Consider the following 16,352-nt stretch of genomic DNA (forward strand, 5'->3'; position numbering starts at 1 on the left):
TAATATGACACTACACATGAACCACACAGTGCATTTTTCACTTAGTAACCGGATGGTTCTTAGCAACGACAAATCTTTGACACCGACATACAAGACAACTGTGTTGTCTCCGATCTAAGAACCAATAACACAATCGAAGCCAGTGACAAATCATAGATCGTCTCAGCCATGTGATCTATTACCTACGTCACATTCAATACATGTTTAACTAACATTTACCCACATGTTTACCATATCCATCTCATGGATTATGACATGCAATTCACTATCCTTTATTATTAGTATCTCATACTAATAAAATACAGTAACTTACATGTTAGTCCATAATTTCTCAATCATATCCATTTTCTAAGAAATCTAAGGATTGAAAATACTTTTAAGAAATTTTTAATCTAAAAGTATTTGTCATATATTATTAATACTTAAAAATAAAACTATCATTAGGAAATATAAGGGCTTATTCATATAATTGATTTGAGAGGTATGAGTGAAGATATGATCTTAAAATATGAAATTATATTTTATTATATTTGTAAGAATTATATCATTAGTCTCATAATTACAATTTTCAGATACCATCTAAATATAGAATTAGGGCACTAACATTATAAACACTAACAGAAGACTATACCCATACCATCCAATCTTTTTAATCCACACCCTCACTGTTCAACCTCCCATTCCTCTACACCATCACCATCTGGATTGTCTTTTGTTGCTATGATTGGTACGTCCTTACCATTCAAATTGTCTTATTTGGCAAAATTTCTAAAGGTTGGAACCCAAAATTGTTGTATTCAATCGAATCCCGTTTGTGATTGGTAGAACGTTTATGACCAAATCCTATTTTCTTCGACAATGTCTTCGAGTGAATCCTTGTTGCAATCAGCGATCTCTTCTTCCTTTGCATCGTCGATCAAATCCCCATTACTTTTTTGTGTAATCCAAGAACATAACAATCCACTACAAACAAAGTATAAGTTCATTAAACATGATACACTTCAAAAGAAAACTAATTAGTCATTTTTCTAACATTTGCCACATATCATGTTCTTATTTGCATGACCATGGTCTTAGCTGATGAACCCAATCCACACAAATATGTCTCCAATTAAGGGTTAAGAATACAATGAACATTTTGGGCCTCATGGTTGGACGAGGAAATCAAGTTGTTCAAATACATATTTTGGCTTTTATAACTGTATGTTTTTTTATTTAAATATCAAAATTTTTTGTTATTTCAATTATACCCTTAAATTATGTAATTTTGAGTTAATTTAACTCTTACATTGTGATATTTTTTTTTATATAAACACTCGAATTTTTCGTTATTTCGATTACACTTTTAAACTATACATTTTTGGTCAATTTAACTCATTCTAAAAAATAATATTCTATGTGATTAGTGTATCTAACACTTGTATTAATTAGATATGCAACAAAATGCACATTAAATATCATTTTTTTTATAAATCATTATTTTAAATATGTTTTGCAAACTTATAAATTAAATAAATAATAAATATTTTCATATATAATTAAAGAATAAAGTATTCAAATACCAACAGAAAAATAGAGATTTTTTTAAACAAAAAACTACATATAATAAAATTGAAACAACATATAACTATCACTAATTGAAATAGATAACATATATAAATTTAATTTTAATTTATTTTTATAATTGACATATTTATTACATTTTTTTAAAAATATAAATAAATTATTAGTTGATTAGATAGTTTACAACATGATATATTTATTATGAATTAATAAAATTATTTGAATGGTAAAAATAAGATGTAATAAATATATTTTATATAAAAATAAAATAAAATTTATCCCATTTATTAGGATAGTAATTACTATTATTATTTATTTATATATAACATTTTCTAATTAGAAGAGAGTAATTTTATAGCTAAGATAAAAAGATCTAAGAATCGTCTTAAAAGAAATTAATTTTGTCCTATTTGTATTTAATGAAAAAGAAAATATCAGCTACAGAAGCCATTAACACGATGGACGCAACATGCAATCCCCACCTTCCATTGCCGCCATCTTTGCGGATATCCGAACCGTTGCTCACAAATCGTTTTCAACCCAATCAAATTACTGAAGTGACCCCGGTTCGCAAGAAAACGCCCCCGTCCCCCGAGCCGAGGGGAAAGTGACGATGGGCAATCGCGTCATTTAAGAAGCGAGCCCTCGGGTTCTTCCCCTCACCCAACGGACAAAGGCTTCCCCACCCGGTCACTACCTGTGCGCCACTGCGCACGTTAGCTGTCTCCACAATCATTATTTCCCTTCCCCAAGCCAGAAACTACAAAACCGTCCATTTAAATATTTATTGCGCCCTAAGCTTAACCTACACCTGCCCTTTTTATCTCTCCAGTAATTTGTTACGCTGTGGTCGACCTCCTATGCCTGTCCGTGGGCTCTCAACCATTTCTTCTAACATTTTAACGTAATGAATCAAATACAAACTTTTTGTACTTGTATTTTATCTGATGATAAATCTTAATTTAATATCCACACTCAATTCGACTTAAATGAAAAGCATCTTTATTAAAAAACTTCAAATTGAGGTCATTAAAAAATTATTATTATAATCAAAATAGCATTTTTATTTATTAAATTAAATTTGAAGAGTGACTATGAGTCTAACTAGTCTTGAATTGGATAAATTATTTGATACATAACGAATTAACATTATGTTAATCCAACAATTATGTTTTTTTTATAAGACCAATCTTATTATATGGTTCAGAATGTTGGGTAGTTAAATACAAATATGAGTAAAAAACGAGTGTAACGGAGATGATGATGTTAAGATGGATGTACAGTCATACAAGAAAAGATAAAATTAGAAATAAAATTATTCGTAATAAGGTAGTAGTAGTGTCAATCAAGAAGAATATGGGAGAGCTTATACTAAGATGGTTTGATCATGTGAAAATGAGACCAAAAAATGTTTATATGAGGAGAGTTGATAAAATGAAACAATTAGTCAAAAAAAGAGTTAGAGATAGATCCAATAAGACTTTGAGAGAGACATTAAAGCTTAATATGAAGTGTATGGATCTAAATGAAAATATAACAAAAGACAAAAATACATGAAAGTTTAGAATTTATATAACCGACCTCACGTAGTGAGATAAATATTGGATATGTTGTTATTATTGTTGTACAATGTAAAGTGAAAAATGGCAATCCTCGTTAAAAAATCTAAAATTGATGGAAAAATATTGATAAATAAGCTAAAATAATAGTGGCGCAATTGAATTGAGGAATCAGGAGGAGTCCGTATGGATAGAGCCATGGGGAACACCACATCTTAGATCTACCCGTCTTCTCTCTTTCTCTCTCTCTGCGTGTGTGAGTGTTTATATATGGGAAGCGTGGTGACTGCACTGTTTACATACTGAAATTACTACTGAGCAGTGAATTAAATTGGATCTGTCACTCGTCGCCTCTCCGTCGTCGCTCTCATCTGCAGCTCCTTTATTGCCCTCAACTGTAACCAAACCAGCCGATCTACATCCCTCCGATCTCATTCTTATGTCATTTCAAGGACTTTCCGGCCTCCGATCCCCTTCCGACCGCGATCTCTCCCCTAAACGACGCCGTTACGGAGATCGCGCCGCGTTGTCCTCCAGCCGCATTCAATGCGATCTGTAGCCACCCGCCGTTGAGATGAATCCGCTCTGCTGCATTGCTCCGGTCTCGATCGAGCGCGATAGAGCCAATCCGGCGGTGGTGAAGCCCACGGCTCAGCTCGGGTTCGAGAGTTCTGTGAAAAATGTGGCGTTTGGTTCGAAGCCTAGCTTTTCGACTCAGGCTTCGTCGGTCGGCGCCGATTCGGACGGACTCTGTGCTGCTTTGAGTCACGAGGCCGAGGAGAGTGTGGTCGAGCCGAGAGATTCCAAGGTTGGCGGCAGTGTGGCTGGGGTTTTGTACAAGTGGGTGAACTATGCCAAGGGTTGGAGGGCGAGGTGGTTCATGCTGGAAGATGGAGTGCTTTCGTACTACAAGATTCATGGCCCGGATAAGATTGTGATGAGTCCTTCGAGGGAGAAAGGCGTGAAGGTCATCGGAGAGGATTCTCTGAGGTATATGAAAAAATCCAGCTGGAGCAGCAACAATCGATTTGGTGGTTCTGCTAAGCAATGGAAGCCCTTTGGGGAGATACACCTGAAGGTCTGTTCTGTTCTTTTAGTTTGATTTCCATCTCAATTAGAGTACACGCGTTGAGATGTGTTTTTATTTTCATCTGCATACATATCTTTGATTTACTCCTTTATTTTTCTTTGATTTATTGTCTACCGAGAAAACGAAACGGAAACATGGAATGCATGCAGCCATGTCTATACATACTTTCACAAATCACACGTGAAGGACAAGCGCATTGATCTGCTGAACTTTTACGTTGTGTTTGGTTTTTGAATTTGTTGTAAGAATATGAGAGATAAAAAACATAAATGGGAGATGCTTTAAATTTATTAGTTTTGTCATTTTGCTTCGTTGGGCTGGGAAAATCAATGATAAAAGTATATGCTCTTAGCAAGCTTATTTTCTATTGTCTACGTGTACATGATTCTGTTTTGAAGTTAGTTAGAAGTTTGTTATGCAGGCATATAAAAACACAAGAATCTATGTGTTCAGTTAAATACGATCAGAAATTAATTATTCTGTGTGTTCTTTCTTTTCTTCTTTCTTTTCATTCTCTGTTCAATTCTCAATTTCTTTTACAACCAGAACAATAAATATGGATAGGTATTTTTTAAACAATTCAGTTTCAATTTGCTTAGCCATATCTAAGTGAGTAGGAACACGTATAATTTCCTTTTTCCTTTATTTTTCTAAAGTTATACGAGATCCAAAAATTGCATTAGTGATAGGCACTCATACCATACTGAACTTTCTGCTTTGTTGGCCAACAAAAAGAACAAGTTAAATTGTGGAAATGTGATGTCCTATACATTGTTGTTAAAATCCCGATTTTATGCGTACGATTTTACGATTCGAAAACCCCCAAACGATTCAAGTCCCATGTAAAATCCAATTTGGGATAAAATCCTATAAAATCTCTATTTTACATGTACGATTTTACAATTTTACGCTTCAGAGATCCCCAAACGATTTTACGATTCAAAGACCTCCATTGATTTAAGTTGTAATTTAGAGTATGCTTCCAACGTCTCAATGTCACATAGCATCTGACATTGGAACTTATGCAATGAATTGTTATATTTTGCCTCTAAATTGGAACTTGATTTAACATTGATTGCATAAGTTCCAATGTCACATAGCATCTAACATTAATTGCATAAGTTTCAATTTACTTGATTTAAATTATAATTTTTACTTGATTTAACATTGATTGCATAAGTAAATCAAGACAAACAAGTAATTAATTAATGGACCACTCAACTCCAAATCGGGATATTACTTGATTTAATCAATTTTAAATCAAGAAAAATTGCAATCTAAATCTAATGGAAGACGTTAGAAGCATCCTCTAAAGAATTTTAAGCTATATTTTATCTCTAAATTGCCTATATCAACCTGCTAGTTTTTGAGCTATATTTTGGAAATATCATCTTTTGAATTATAATAAGGAATAATTAGGTTATTAAATGATATTAATTCATTTTCTACAAAATTATGTTATTATAAACATATATTTACAAAAATTAAAGGGTATTTTTAATTATCTCTAAAATCTTACGATTTTACGATTTGATTTTACGATACGATTTTATGGACCCTTTGTCGATCCCACTTAAAATCCCGATTTTAACAACCTTGGTCCTATAAGTTGAAGGTGATCATAACTCCTGTAGCTTTTCAGCAAAATAAACAGATGATCTTTAGCTACAAACTGAACTCTCTCTTCAGAAGTTAGTCAAAAATATTAGTTACTGAACCTATGAAGCAAACAGAAGATGGTAATAAACTTAATAAGAAATATTAGGAAACTGCTTGTAATTTGTCAAAGGAAGCTGATTACTTGGAAACAGGATTGTATTCCGGGATCTCCTCCACTTTAGGCTAGACATTTTGTACAGAAGTAGGGTCTAGAACTCAAAGTTGAGATGTGATGATGACAGAAGTTAAAATAGGTGCTGCAGTATTAAAAAAGTGTTGTTCCTTGGCCCTTAATAACAGGGAAACTTTTTGCTGATGTTATAGTTTAGAAGATAAAATGACAGGACATTTTTGTTAAAGTAACCTCATTTATGTGTAGATGTGGAACCCTAGTTGTGGCTTGAAGGAATAAACCACTAAAGAAGTCTGCCCTACTGGAGTGTTTGGGCACGAAAAATTTACTAGCTGTTAACTCTTGCCTCAAACCAATTTCAGTGGGCATAAAAGAAAAAAAAAGAAAGAAAACCAATTTCAATGACTTCCATGTTGTCCTAGATCAAATAATTTGAGATATAGCAGATTTGCCCTCTATTGTCGCCACTGAACCCTGAGACGAAGACATAGAAAAATATTGTACAGTAGGGGTTAATGCTTCATCGTATGATTGCTTAAAGTTGTATCAACTTGGATATTTGCTCCCTTTCTTGAGTCTCTGGATGTGATTGGTATGTTTTAACCTTGAGATACCATGCCATTTCTATAATGTGTTCCTCCAACCCTTATCTTAGATTCTAACCTCCTATAGACAAATTATACATTTTCCTTTGTATCTCAGCATGATATATTTGTTGTTCTACATTTCTAATTTGCAGTATTGTTTTGAAGAACACATGTCTATAATTTTATTCAGTTGGTGTGCAATTCTATGCTTTTGAACATATTTTTGATATTTTTTTTTATGGATGGTTGCTTAAATGATAATTAATACCTTTTATAGGTTTCTTCAATTCGGGCTAGCAAGTCAGATGACAAAAGGCTGTCAATATTTACGGGGACAAAAACTCTTCACCTCCGCTGTCTAACTAAAGAGGATAGAGCTGCATGGATTGATGCCTTGCTAGCTGCTAAAGATCAATTCCCCAGAGTTTTGACAAGCATTGATTTTGCACCATCTGAATACACTGCAGTTTCAACTGATAAGCTACGATCACGATTATTACAAGAAGGCATTAGTGAAATGGTGATAAAAGATTGTGAGTCTATCATGCTATATGAACTCTCTGAGCTGCAAAATCAGTTGAAAGCTCTTCAACTTAAACACATTATGCTGCTGGACAAACTAAGGCAGTTAGAGGCAAGGCATTTTTACTTATGGAGACTAGTTTGAATATTTTTTTAATTAAACTGAAGAAGATTAAATGATTGTGCTAGGCTAACTTGGTTCCTTTTGGTTATTAAGCCTTGTTGAGCCCATATATCTTGCATTTTCTTGTGGGGTCATCATACTTACTGGTATCATCTTTAAAATGTCGGCTATGCATACTGTACAATGTTGCAATTTCTAAAGAAAAGAAAATGCTAAATGTGTTTCTGAAGAAGTGGAGACACTCAAAGAAGTCACCCTATTGTGCTGAACATCATGTTGGATTTCAATATTTTTTTTAGACACTCCTATATGTGTGTTCGACTTGTCCAAGTCCATGCTAGTATGTTTGTTTTATTTTATTTTTTTAACTAAGGGATACTTGGGAAGACCTTGTTCATTCTGAGATCTGTCATGTCCATTGTTTAATCTGATTAGAACCATGTTATAATTTTAAACATAAATAAAAATCAGTTATAAAGAAAGAACAATGTGCATGCATATTTATTAATGCTCTCTCTGTTCGACTGAACAATATTGATGGATATTTATTAATGCTCTCTCTGTTAGGCTTCTTAATTGTAAAAATTGTTATTTCCAAAACTTTTCCTTGAAAGAAATGTTTCTAATATATTTATTAAAAACTTTTTATTCATACTTCCTATCACATAAAATGTAAGTTCTGTTCATATGTAGGCATTGAGTATATACTTTATTATTTAACGGGTCCCTGACTGTGTCTAAAATTCTCAAAAATTACCATATCAACGTATGTTTGTGGTGAGGCGTTTCACAGCCCTTGTGGGATCTGTGCCTTTTAGAATGTTTCAGTCCTGGAACTAGTTTTCTGCCAATGCACCTTTGTCTTTTTTTCTTCTTATGATAGGTACACCTATGTGTGCGATGTCTAGAAGAGCAAAAAATGTCTAATTAAGAAAATTCTGTTGATGTGCTCTCCTGCATTGTGCTCTTAAAACTTGTCCTCCAGATTGCCATTGGTTTTGTATATTCCTTTGCCTGTAACCTCTCTGTTGAGCTGTTGACACCCAAATGATTTATTACATCTATCAGTGAGTCCTAAAATGCAGAGTGAGCGAGAAAGCCTGAATGAAGAAAGAGTTTAAATGTTTCATTTCTGTTTTTGACAGTTTCAACTCTTTGATTCTTGAAAGAAATCTTGCATATAGATTAAAGTTTGAGTTAAAGAATAATTGATCACTTTTTATATGCATTATGCAGGGATGTGGTTTGTATTATATTGTGCTAGAATTCCATTGCGGAGTTCATAAATGATTATTGTAAGTAAAGGTATTGCCTTATGGAATTCTGGAAAATAGTATTTCTATATAACCTTGTCAAATGCTGTCAAAAGTTTTTCATGTCATATTGAAAGGAATGGATTTGAACCATGAAAAAGATGCGTGACCTCTGATTTAAAAGAAGATACAGCCCCAGGAAGAGTTGTTTATAAACAAGGATTCATGAGATGAATCCAACTTACCAAACCTACTGTTTCATTGAGATGGTTGACCCCTTTTAGCCTTTTATATTTATTCCTCAAACTTGATTCAAATTAAAGGTAGTCCATTCATGGTGCAAGGAACTTGGATGCTTCCCCAAAGTATTTGTAGTAATCAGAGATTTTGTTACATGCAACTTAAGTTTGGTCCTCCTTGGTGCTTTCCAATAGATTCACTGAAAAGAATTTAACTATTTATGCCTCCATGATATTGAAATTGGTTGGTTGAAATTATATGCTTTTCCATTATTTCTATTTATTTGAAAAAGTTCATTTATGCTGTGTCTATCTCTAACCATTTTATATGTTTTCCATCTAACATTTATTTCACATACTAGCAAGCACTGAAAACTTTCTTCAAGGAATAAGTTATTCCATTTTCTTCTTGCAACTTCATTTGCAGACAGAGAAAATTGAGTTGGAAGCAACTGTTGTGGATGAAACAAAGGAGCGTAAGTCATTTTGTGTAGAAGGGAATGGAAGATTCAGTGGTCAGTTCTTTTGCATCAATCTTTAATGATTTTGTCTATCAAATAGAAATTTTGTTAAACCAAATCTGATAACATTTTGTCTTTGATATAATAGTGTATATACATATATTGTACTCTACACTTGTATTACATTAGTACAATTGTATTACACTTGTACTGCTCAGTTACTTCCTGTATGTATTTGACTCAATATTAATAAAACACATACAAAATATTCACTCATAGGGTTTTTCATGGTATTAGAGCATAAACCCTTGAGTCCTACTGTGTTTCTCTTTCCAAAAACGTCTATGCTCGATTTTCTCTCTCTTCCCGCACCTGTCCAGGCTTGTTCACCCACTTCTGGTGATGTTTCAGAGATCCACTCACACCATTGTACTCAACAAGGTTTGATCAGCTTGACCTCGGAAGCTCGTTGCCAGAATCGCCGCTATGTGCCACCACGCGTTGCCTCTTCCGTTGCTTGCGCCACATCATCCAACCCTAGATTTGATGATGTCGACCTTTGATCTCGTTTTTTGGTGGTCGGTCTCTCGTCCGTCGCAACCCTGTTCCATTCATTAGATTTGTCTTGTCTAGCCTCGATGTCTCCTCTTTGTCATAGATCCATTGTCGATTGTCGTCACTCTACTCCCTGTACCATCACCATCACCATCATCGTTGCTAAGCTCCCTTCCGACATCGACCGTTTTCGCTTGTGCACAGATCTACTCCCGTCAAATAGGTAGTCTGTTCACTTGTCATAGTCAAAGCATTCCTGCTTTAGTCACACTACTGCGACCATCACTTTGTAGTCATTTGCTGCTCTAGAATACTTAGAGCTGCCTTCCACCCAAATCATGTCTAGCACTAGTTCTTCTGTTGATTTAGGTTCCAAATTTGGTACTTTCTCTTTGATTATCACTCCTTCTCCGGCCATTACTTGTGAAAAGTTGATTGGTAGTGCCCATTATATGTCTTGGGCTGCATATGTTGAATTATGGTTTTTGGGTCAAGGATATGAGGACCATTTGACTAAAAAGGTAGATGATATTCCTCTAGCTGAACAAGCTACTTGGAGGAAAGTTGATGCTCTCCTTTGCAATTTACTATGGCAATCTATTGACCCTAAACTTTATGTTATTTATAAAGCTTATAGGACTTGTTATCAGTTATGGACCATGGCTAAGACTCTTTACACTAATGATATCCAATGGTTCTATAATGTTGTGTTTAACATGGTTCACTTGAAGTGACACAATCTCGACATGTTTGAGTTTATTGGCAAACTTGAATCCCTTAAAGAGGAGTTTAATTCTCTCATGCCCGTTGGAACTAAAGAGGAGTTTAATGTTGAGGAACAACTGCAACAGAGAGACGGGTTTTTTATGGTCCTAGGGTTGATCGGACTTAGACCTGAACTCTCTCTAGTTTGAGATCAAATCCTAACCAGTCCTATCGTTCCATCTCTAAAGGATATTTTTGTTCTATTGCTTCATGTCTCTTCTCCAATCACAATGCCAGAGAGCCCTTCCATCGACTTTTTAGCTTTGGCCTCTCACATTAGTGCTCGAGGAGAGCAAGGAGGAGGATGGAATGGTAATTCAAACAGAGGAAATCGCCCCAAATGCAATGATTGTCACTGGTGGGGTCACACTCGAGAGAGTTGTCATAAATTTCATTGCCGACCTCCTTGTGCTGCTAATGTGGTTCAGGCAGTGTATCCTGACTCTTAGTCCTTGTAGTCCTTGCCATCTCTTCTCTTGACTGGAGCTGATTATGACGAATATCTTCGATATCAAGCCTATGAGTAGTCTACATCCTTTGTTGCTTTGGTCGCTCATATTGGTAATTTTGTTGCTTGCCTCACTTAGTCTTCCTCACATGGCCCTTGGGTTCTCGATTTTGGTGCATCTGACCATATATTTGGTAATTGTATTTTCTCCCATCTCAATCATTTCCCATGTCTTCCTTGTGCCGGTCTTGCCAATAGCTCTAAAGCGGTTTCCAATGGCATTGGTTAAGCTCAACCCCTTCCTTCATTAGCTTTGGATTCTGTTCTTTATGTTCCTAGATGTCCTTTTAATAGTCTCTCTATTATTAAACTAACTCGTGCTCTTAATTGTTCTATTACCTTTGTTGGTAATTTTGTTCTTGTGTAAGATCAGGGTATTGAATTGATGATTGGTATGACGCGAGTCATAGGGATTTTACCATTTTTCCACATCTCCATCACCAATTTCTGGCACTTCTATTGAGAACTCTTATCCACAATCGCTTGGCGCATCCGAGCCTTTCCAAACTCTAGAAGATGGTTTCAGGTCTTTCTAGTTTGTCTTCTTTAGATTGTCAGTTATGTTAGGTTGGTAAACATTGTCGTACTTCGTTTCCAAAGCTTTTCAATAATTGGGTTGCATCCCTCTTTGAATTGGTTCATACTGAAGTTTGGGGTCCTAATCGTTTCCTTTCTATTTTTAGATTTCAATATTTTGTAACCTTCATTGATGACTAGTCTCACTACACTTGGTTATTTTTAATGAAAAATCGTTTTGAATTATTCTCTATTTTTTAAGCTTTGTTGTGCTGAAATTTAGACCCAATTTCAAGCTTCTATATGTGTGTTGCGCAGTGATAATACCTGTGAATATTTTTCTGCTCCTCTCACTACATTTATGTCTTCTCAAGGTATTCTTCGTCAGTCTTCTTATGTTCATACACCTCAACAAAATGGAGTTGCGGAGCGTAAAAATCACCATCTCATTGAAATTGCCTACACTCTTTTGCTCCATCATAGTGTCCCTTCTCGTTTTTGGGTTGATGTGGTTCTTACTACTTGTTATTTGATTAATCACATGCCTTCCTCTATCTTGGAGCACCAAACTCCACACTCCATTTTATTCCCTCCTCAGAACACCTATCTTGTTTCCCTTTGTGTCTTTGGTTGCACTTGTTTCGTTTATGATCTAACCCCTGGGCACAACAAGCTTTCTACCAAGTTCATTAAGTGTATCTTCCCAGGCTATTCTCTCGACACTCGACGTTACTTCATCTCTGCTGACGTTACCTTCTTCGAGTCTTCTCCCTTCTTCCTTTCCCTTACTCCTGAGTAGGGGTGGTAATACGGGTTGGTGGGTCGTAATCGTGTCGTGTTGAGACACACGTATGATACGTATCAGGCTAATCCGAACACGACTCGTTTAATAATCGTGTCAAATTCCTTAAACTCGAACACGACACGTTTATTAAACGTATAACACGACACGACCTGTTTAACTAAACGTGTCGTGTCGTGTAACTTGTTAACCTGTTTAACCCGTTTAATTTAAACAGGTCGTGCTGTGTCACATGTTAAACGTGTTATTTAGTTTTAAACGTGTTATTTCGTGTATAATTGTGTTAACGTGTTCAGATCAACCCACTAACCCTTTTAATTAAACGTGTCATTTCGTATATAATCTTGTTAACGTGTTCGGGTCAACCCGTTTAATTAAACGGGTCATTACGTGTCTAAACGGGTTGACCCGCCTAAGATACGAAAATAATTGTGTCATGAACGGGTTGATTCGTTTATGACCCGAACGTGATTGACCTCAACCCTAACCCGCTTAACTTCGTGTCGTGTCCAAAATTGCCAGCCCTACTCCTGAGGGCATTATCATTTATGAGGTTCTCCTTATCCTTTATCTTGGTCCTCCCCTATTGGGCTATCATCATTGTCTGCATCCTAACCCTCCTCCAGGTACTGTGGATGTTCTCGATGACTCGCCTCCTGCTCCAGCATCTTCCCCTACCATGAACCTGCCCCCTACTTGCCCTTTCGCTTGATGTCATCCGGAAAGGTAATTGTTCTACCTGTAATCCTCATCCTATTTACACTTTTCTTAGTTATCATTGTTTGGTTTTACCCTATTATGCTTTTATGTCTTCTTTATCCTTTTTGTCTATTCCTAAAACAACTTGTGAGGCACTTTCAGATCCTGAGTGGCTCCAAGCCATGGTTGATGAAATGATTGCTTTGCATTCTAGTGGCACTCGGGGATTGGTTCCCTTGCCTCCTGGCAAGTCTACTGTTGGTTGTTACTGGATTTATATTGTGAAAGTTGGTCCTCACGAATAGATTGATCGCCTTAAAGTTCATCTTGTTGCAAAGGGTTACACTTAGATTTATGGCTTGGATTATGGTGAGACTCTCTCCCGTGGCCAAGATTGCTTCTGTTTAGTGGTTTCTTTCCATGGATGTTGTGTCATTGGCCTCTCTATCAGTTGGACATCAAAAATGCTTTTCTTCACGGTGATCTTTAGAAAGAGGTCAATATGGAGCAACTGCCAGGCTTGGTTGCTCAGGGGGAGTTTGGTTTGGTATGTTAGCTCCGTCACTCCCTTTATGGATTGAAACAATCTCCACAAGCTTGTTTTGGGCGATTCAGTGCCATTGTTCAAGTGTTTGGCATGATTTGCAGTGAGGTGGACCATTATATTTTCTTTCATCATTCATCACATGGCAAATGTATCTATCTTATTGTGTATGTAGACGATATTGTCTTCATCAGGAGTGATCAAGATGTTATTCTACAATTGAAGTAGCATCTCTTTAATCATTTCTAGACTAAAGATTTTTGCAGACTTAAGTATTTTCTTGATGTTGAGGTAGCTTAATCTAATAATGGTGTTGTCATCTCGCAGAGGAAATATGCCTTAGATATTCTTGAGGAAACTAGCATGTTAGAATGCAAACTTGTTGATACGCCCATGGATCTGAATGGTAAACTCTTACCAAGTTAGGGGGAGCCTTTGGCGAATCCTAAAAGATATAGAAGACTTGTTGAAAAGCTAAACTATCTGACTATCACTTGGCTAGACTTTTCTTTCGTTGTGAGTGTAGTTGGCCAGTTCCCAGAGTCTCTGTGTGACAGTCATTGGTTGTGATTCACATCCTTAGATATATCAAAGGAGCATCGGGCCAAGGATTGTTGTATAAAGATAAGGGGCATACTTAGGTGATTGGTTATTCTGAGGCAGACTGCCTAGGGTCTCCTTCAAATAAATGCTCTCCTTCGGGCTACTATATTCTCATTGGTGGTAATCTGGTATCCTAGAAGAGTAAAAAGCAAGATGTTGCCAAGGTAAGTGCAGAAGCTGAATATCGTGCTATGGCTCGGGCAACGTGGGAACTTATATGGTTGAGGCAATTACTTCAAGAATTGCAGTTTGGAGAGGTGGTGCAAATGAATTTAATTTGTGATAATCAAGTAGCATTGCATATCTCCTCTAATCTAATTTTTCATGAGGGGATCAAACACATTAAAATCAATTGTCACTTTATAGGAGAGAAGATTTTGTCTGCTTGTATTGCTATTAGTTTTTCAACTCTACTGACCAACAGGCCGATATCTTTTCTAAGTCTCTCAGAGGTTCTCGCATTGGTTTCATTTGTAACAAGCTTGGTGCGTATGACCCATATGCCCTCGCTTGGGGGGGGGGGGGGGGGGGGGGGAGTGTTAGTAGTCTATATACATATATTGTACTCTACACTTGTACTGCACAATTACTTCCTGTATATATTTGACTCGGTAATATCAATAAAACACACAACATATTCACCCATAGGGTTTTTTCAGTCTCTAGCCATTTTGTTTAACTTTTTTTCAATCATTTCACAAGTACTTTAGCATGCGTAAGGTCATATTTGTCAACATACTTCTAGGCCTGCTTGCTAAAATTTATTATGAGATGCTGTTAGCCTGTTACTTGTTCATGTTACCCAGATATGGCTCTTGGCCTCTATTTGGTGCTGTGATCTATTTAGATTGATACAACACTAGAGCTTTATGGACTTTTATAGTGCTTCATATCTGTTGGGCTGCATCCATAACATGTGTATCACTATGTTTGGACAGAAGAAATCAGGGGACAAGGATGTCCTTTGTAGGAACTATGGCTAGTAATAAGACTGCCATGTCAATGCAGGTCAGGTTTTTGGATTAGCCAGAAATGGTTCTTGGGAATATTGTATACATTTAAATGTTGCAGGAGTTAAATATTTTCAGCATTTAACTGGTTAAACTTTGCCTATAATATGAGATTCTTATGCAGGTGGGGGTAATGAGAATTCCAATTGGTACTGAAATCCCTTCCCTATTTAGGACGGTATACAGGATCCCATTCTATGTCTTATGATGCCACAAATAAATAATGGAGACCTGGGATGTGGTCTTTCCTACCAAACATTGGCTTAGTTGAATAACACTTTAATTTAAAGTAACCATTAAATGGGACCTTAGAAGTAAATGCTCACTATGAAGATTTATACTGTGAAATTATGTAATAGAGTCCATTTTCAAATGTCTGTGTTATTGACTGGTGTAATGAAGAAGAAATATTCAATTCACTAGTCCTAAGGTTCTTGCTTCAGAGTTTCCTGTAATATGATAATTAACTAGAGGGATAGTGGGGTTGGTGGAGTGGTTTCTGTAGATCTTTCCTTCATAACATGGTGCTGATGGTATTTGCTTTTTCAAGAGAGTTTTCTGGTTTCTTATCTTCCTTTTAATGTTACAGATTTCTATTCCATCATGTCGGAGGGCAGTGCAAGTGATTCTGATGCAGATAATGAAAGTCGAGATGGAGTAGATGTGGACACGGATGAAGAGGATGGAATGTATTTTGATACAAATGATTTTTTGTCTTCAGAATCTCTGAGAAGTGTGTCCTATCGTAGTAGAGAGAACATGGGAAATGATTGTAGTCCTCTGATGCATAATAAGGAGTCACTCTTTTCTGATCGTTTGCGTGAGGCGCAAATGGAGATAAAGCCAATTGAATACCCATTCATTAAAAGAAGATTTAGTCTGCCTGAACCAAAAGAGAAAGAGAAGCCAGTGGGGTTATGGTCAATAATCAAGGACAATATTGGCAAGGATCTTTCTGGCGTTTGCCTCCCTGTTTACTTTAATGAGCCACTATCCTCCTTGCAGAAATGCTTTGAAGATTTGGAGTACTCATACTTGATTGACCGAGCATTGGAATGGGGAAAGCAGGTCAGGTCCTCAGCTATGCTTTCTTTTGTGGCAAATCAGTTTCTTAAGGCATGATCTGCTTGTTTCATTTTATTCCAGGTAGTTGATTTGCA

At 36.2% G+C, this 16,352-nt stretch overlaps 1 protein-coding gene across 10 annotated transcripts in view; it reads left to right on the forward strand.

The window, feature by feature from the left end:
• Nucleotides 1-3,364: 3,364 nt before the first annotated feature.
• The window catches only part of LOC127810168 (oxysterol-binding protein-related protein 1D), a 34,327-nt gene continuing 21,339 nt past the window's right edge, over nt 3,365-16,352 (forward strand). For 6 of the 10 annotated variants that reach the window (XM_052349471.1, XM_052349472.1, XM_052349473.1 and 3 more), the window contains exons 1-4: nt 3,365-4,200; nt 6,869-7,225; nt 9,157-9,244; nt 15,782-16,260. In XM_052349471.1, coding sequence (XP_052205431.1) covers nt 3,697-4,200; nt 6,869-7,225; nt 9,157-9,244; nt 15,782-16,260 — 1,428 coding nt within the window. In that variant the 5' untranslated portion in view covers nt 3,365-3,696. Of the gene's footprint in view, nt 4,201-6,868; nt 7,226-9,156; nt 9,245-15,781; nt 16,261-16,295; nt 16,339-16,352 lie in introns of those variants that run through there. The other 4 variants (XM_052349478.1, XM_052349479.1, XM_052349481.1 and 1 more) reach the window with 4 other exon arrangements.

The sequence above is a fragment of the Diospyros lotus genome, chromosome 9, assembly GCF_014633365.1.
Source record: "Diospyros lotus cultivar Yz01 chromosome 9, ASM1463336v1, whole genome shotgun sequence".
Classification (NCBI taxonomy): domain Eukaryota; kingdom Viridiplantae; phylum Streptophyta; class Magnoliopsida; order Ericales; family Ebenaceae; genus Diospyros; species Diospyros lotus.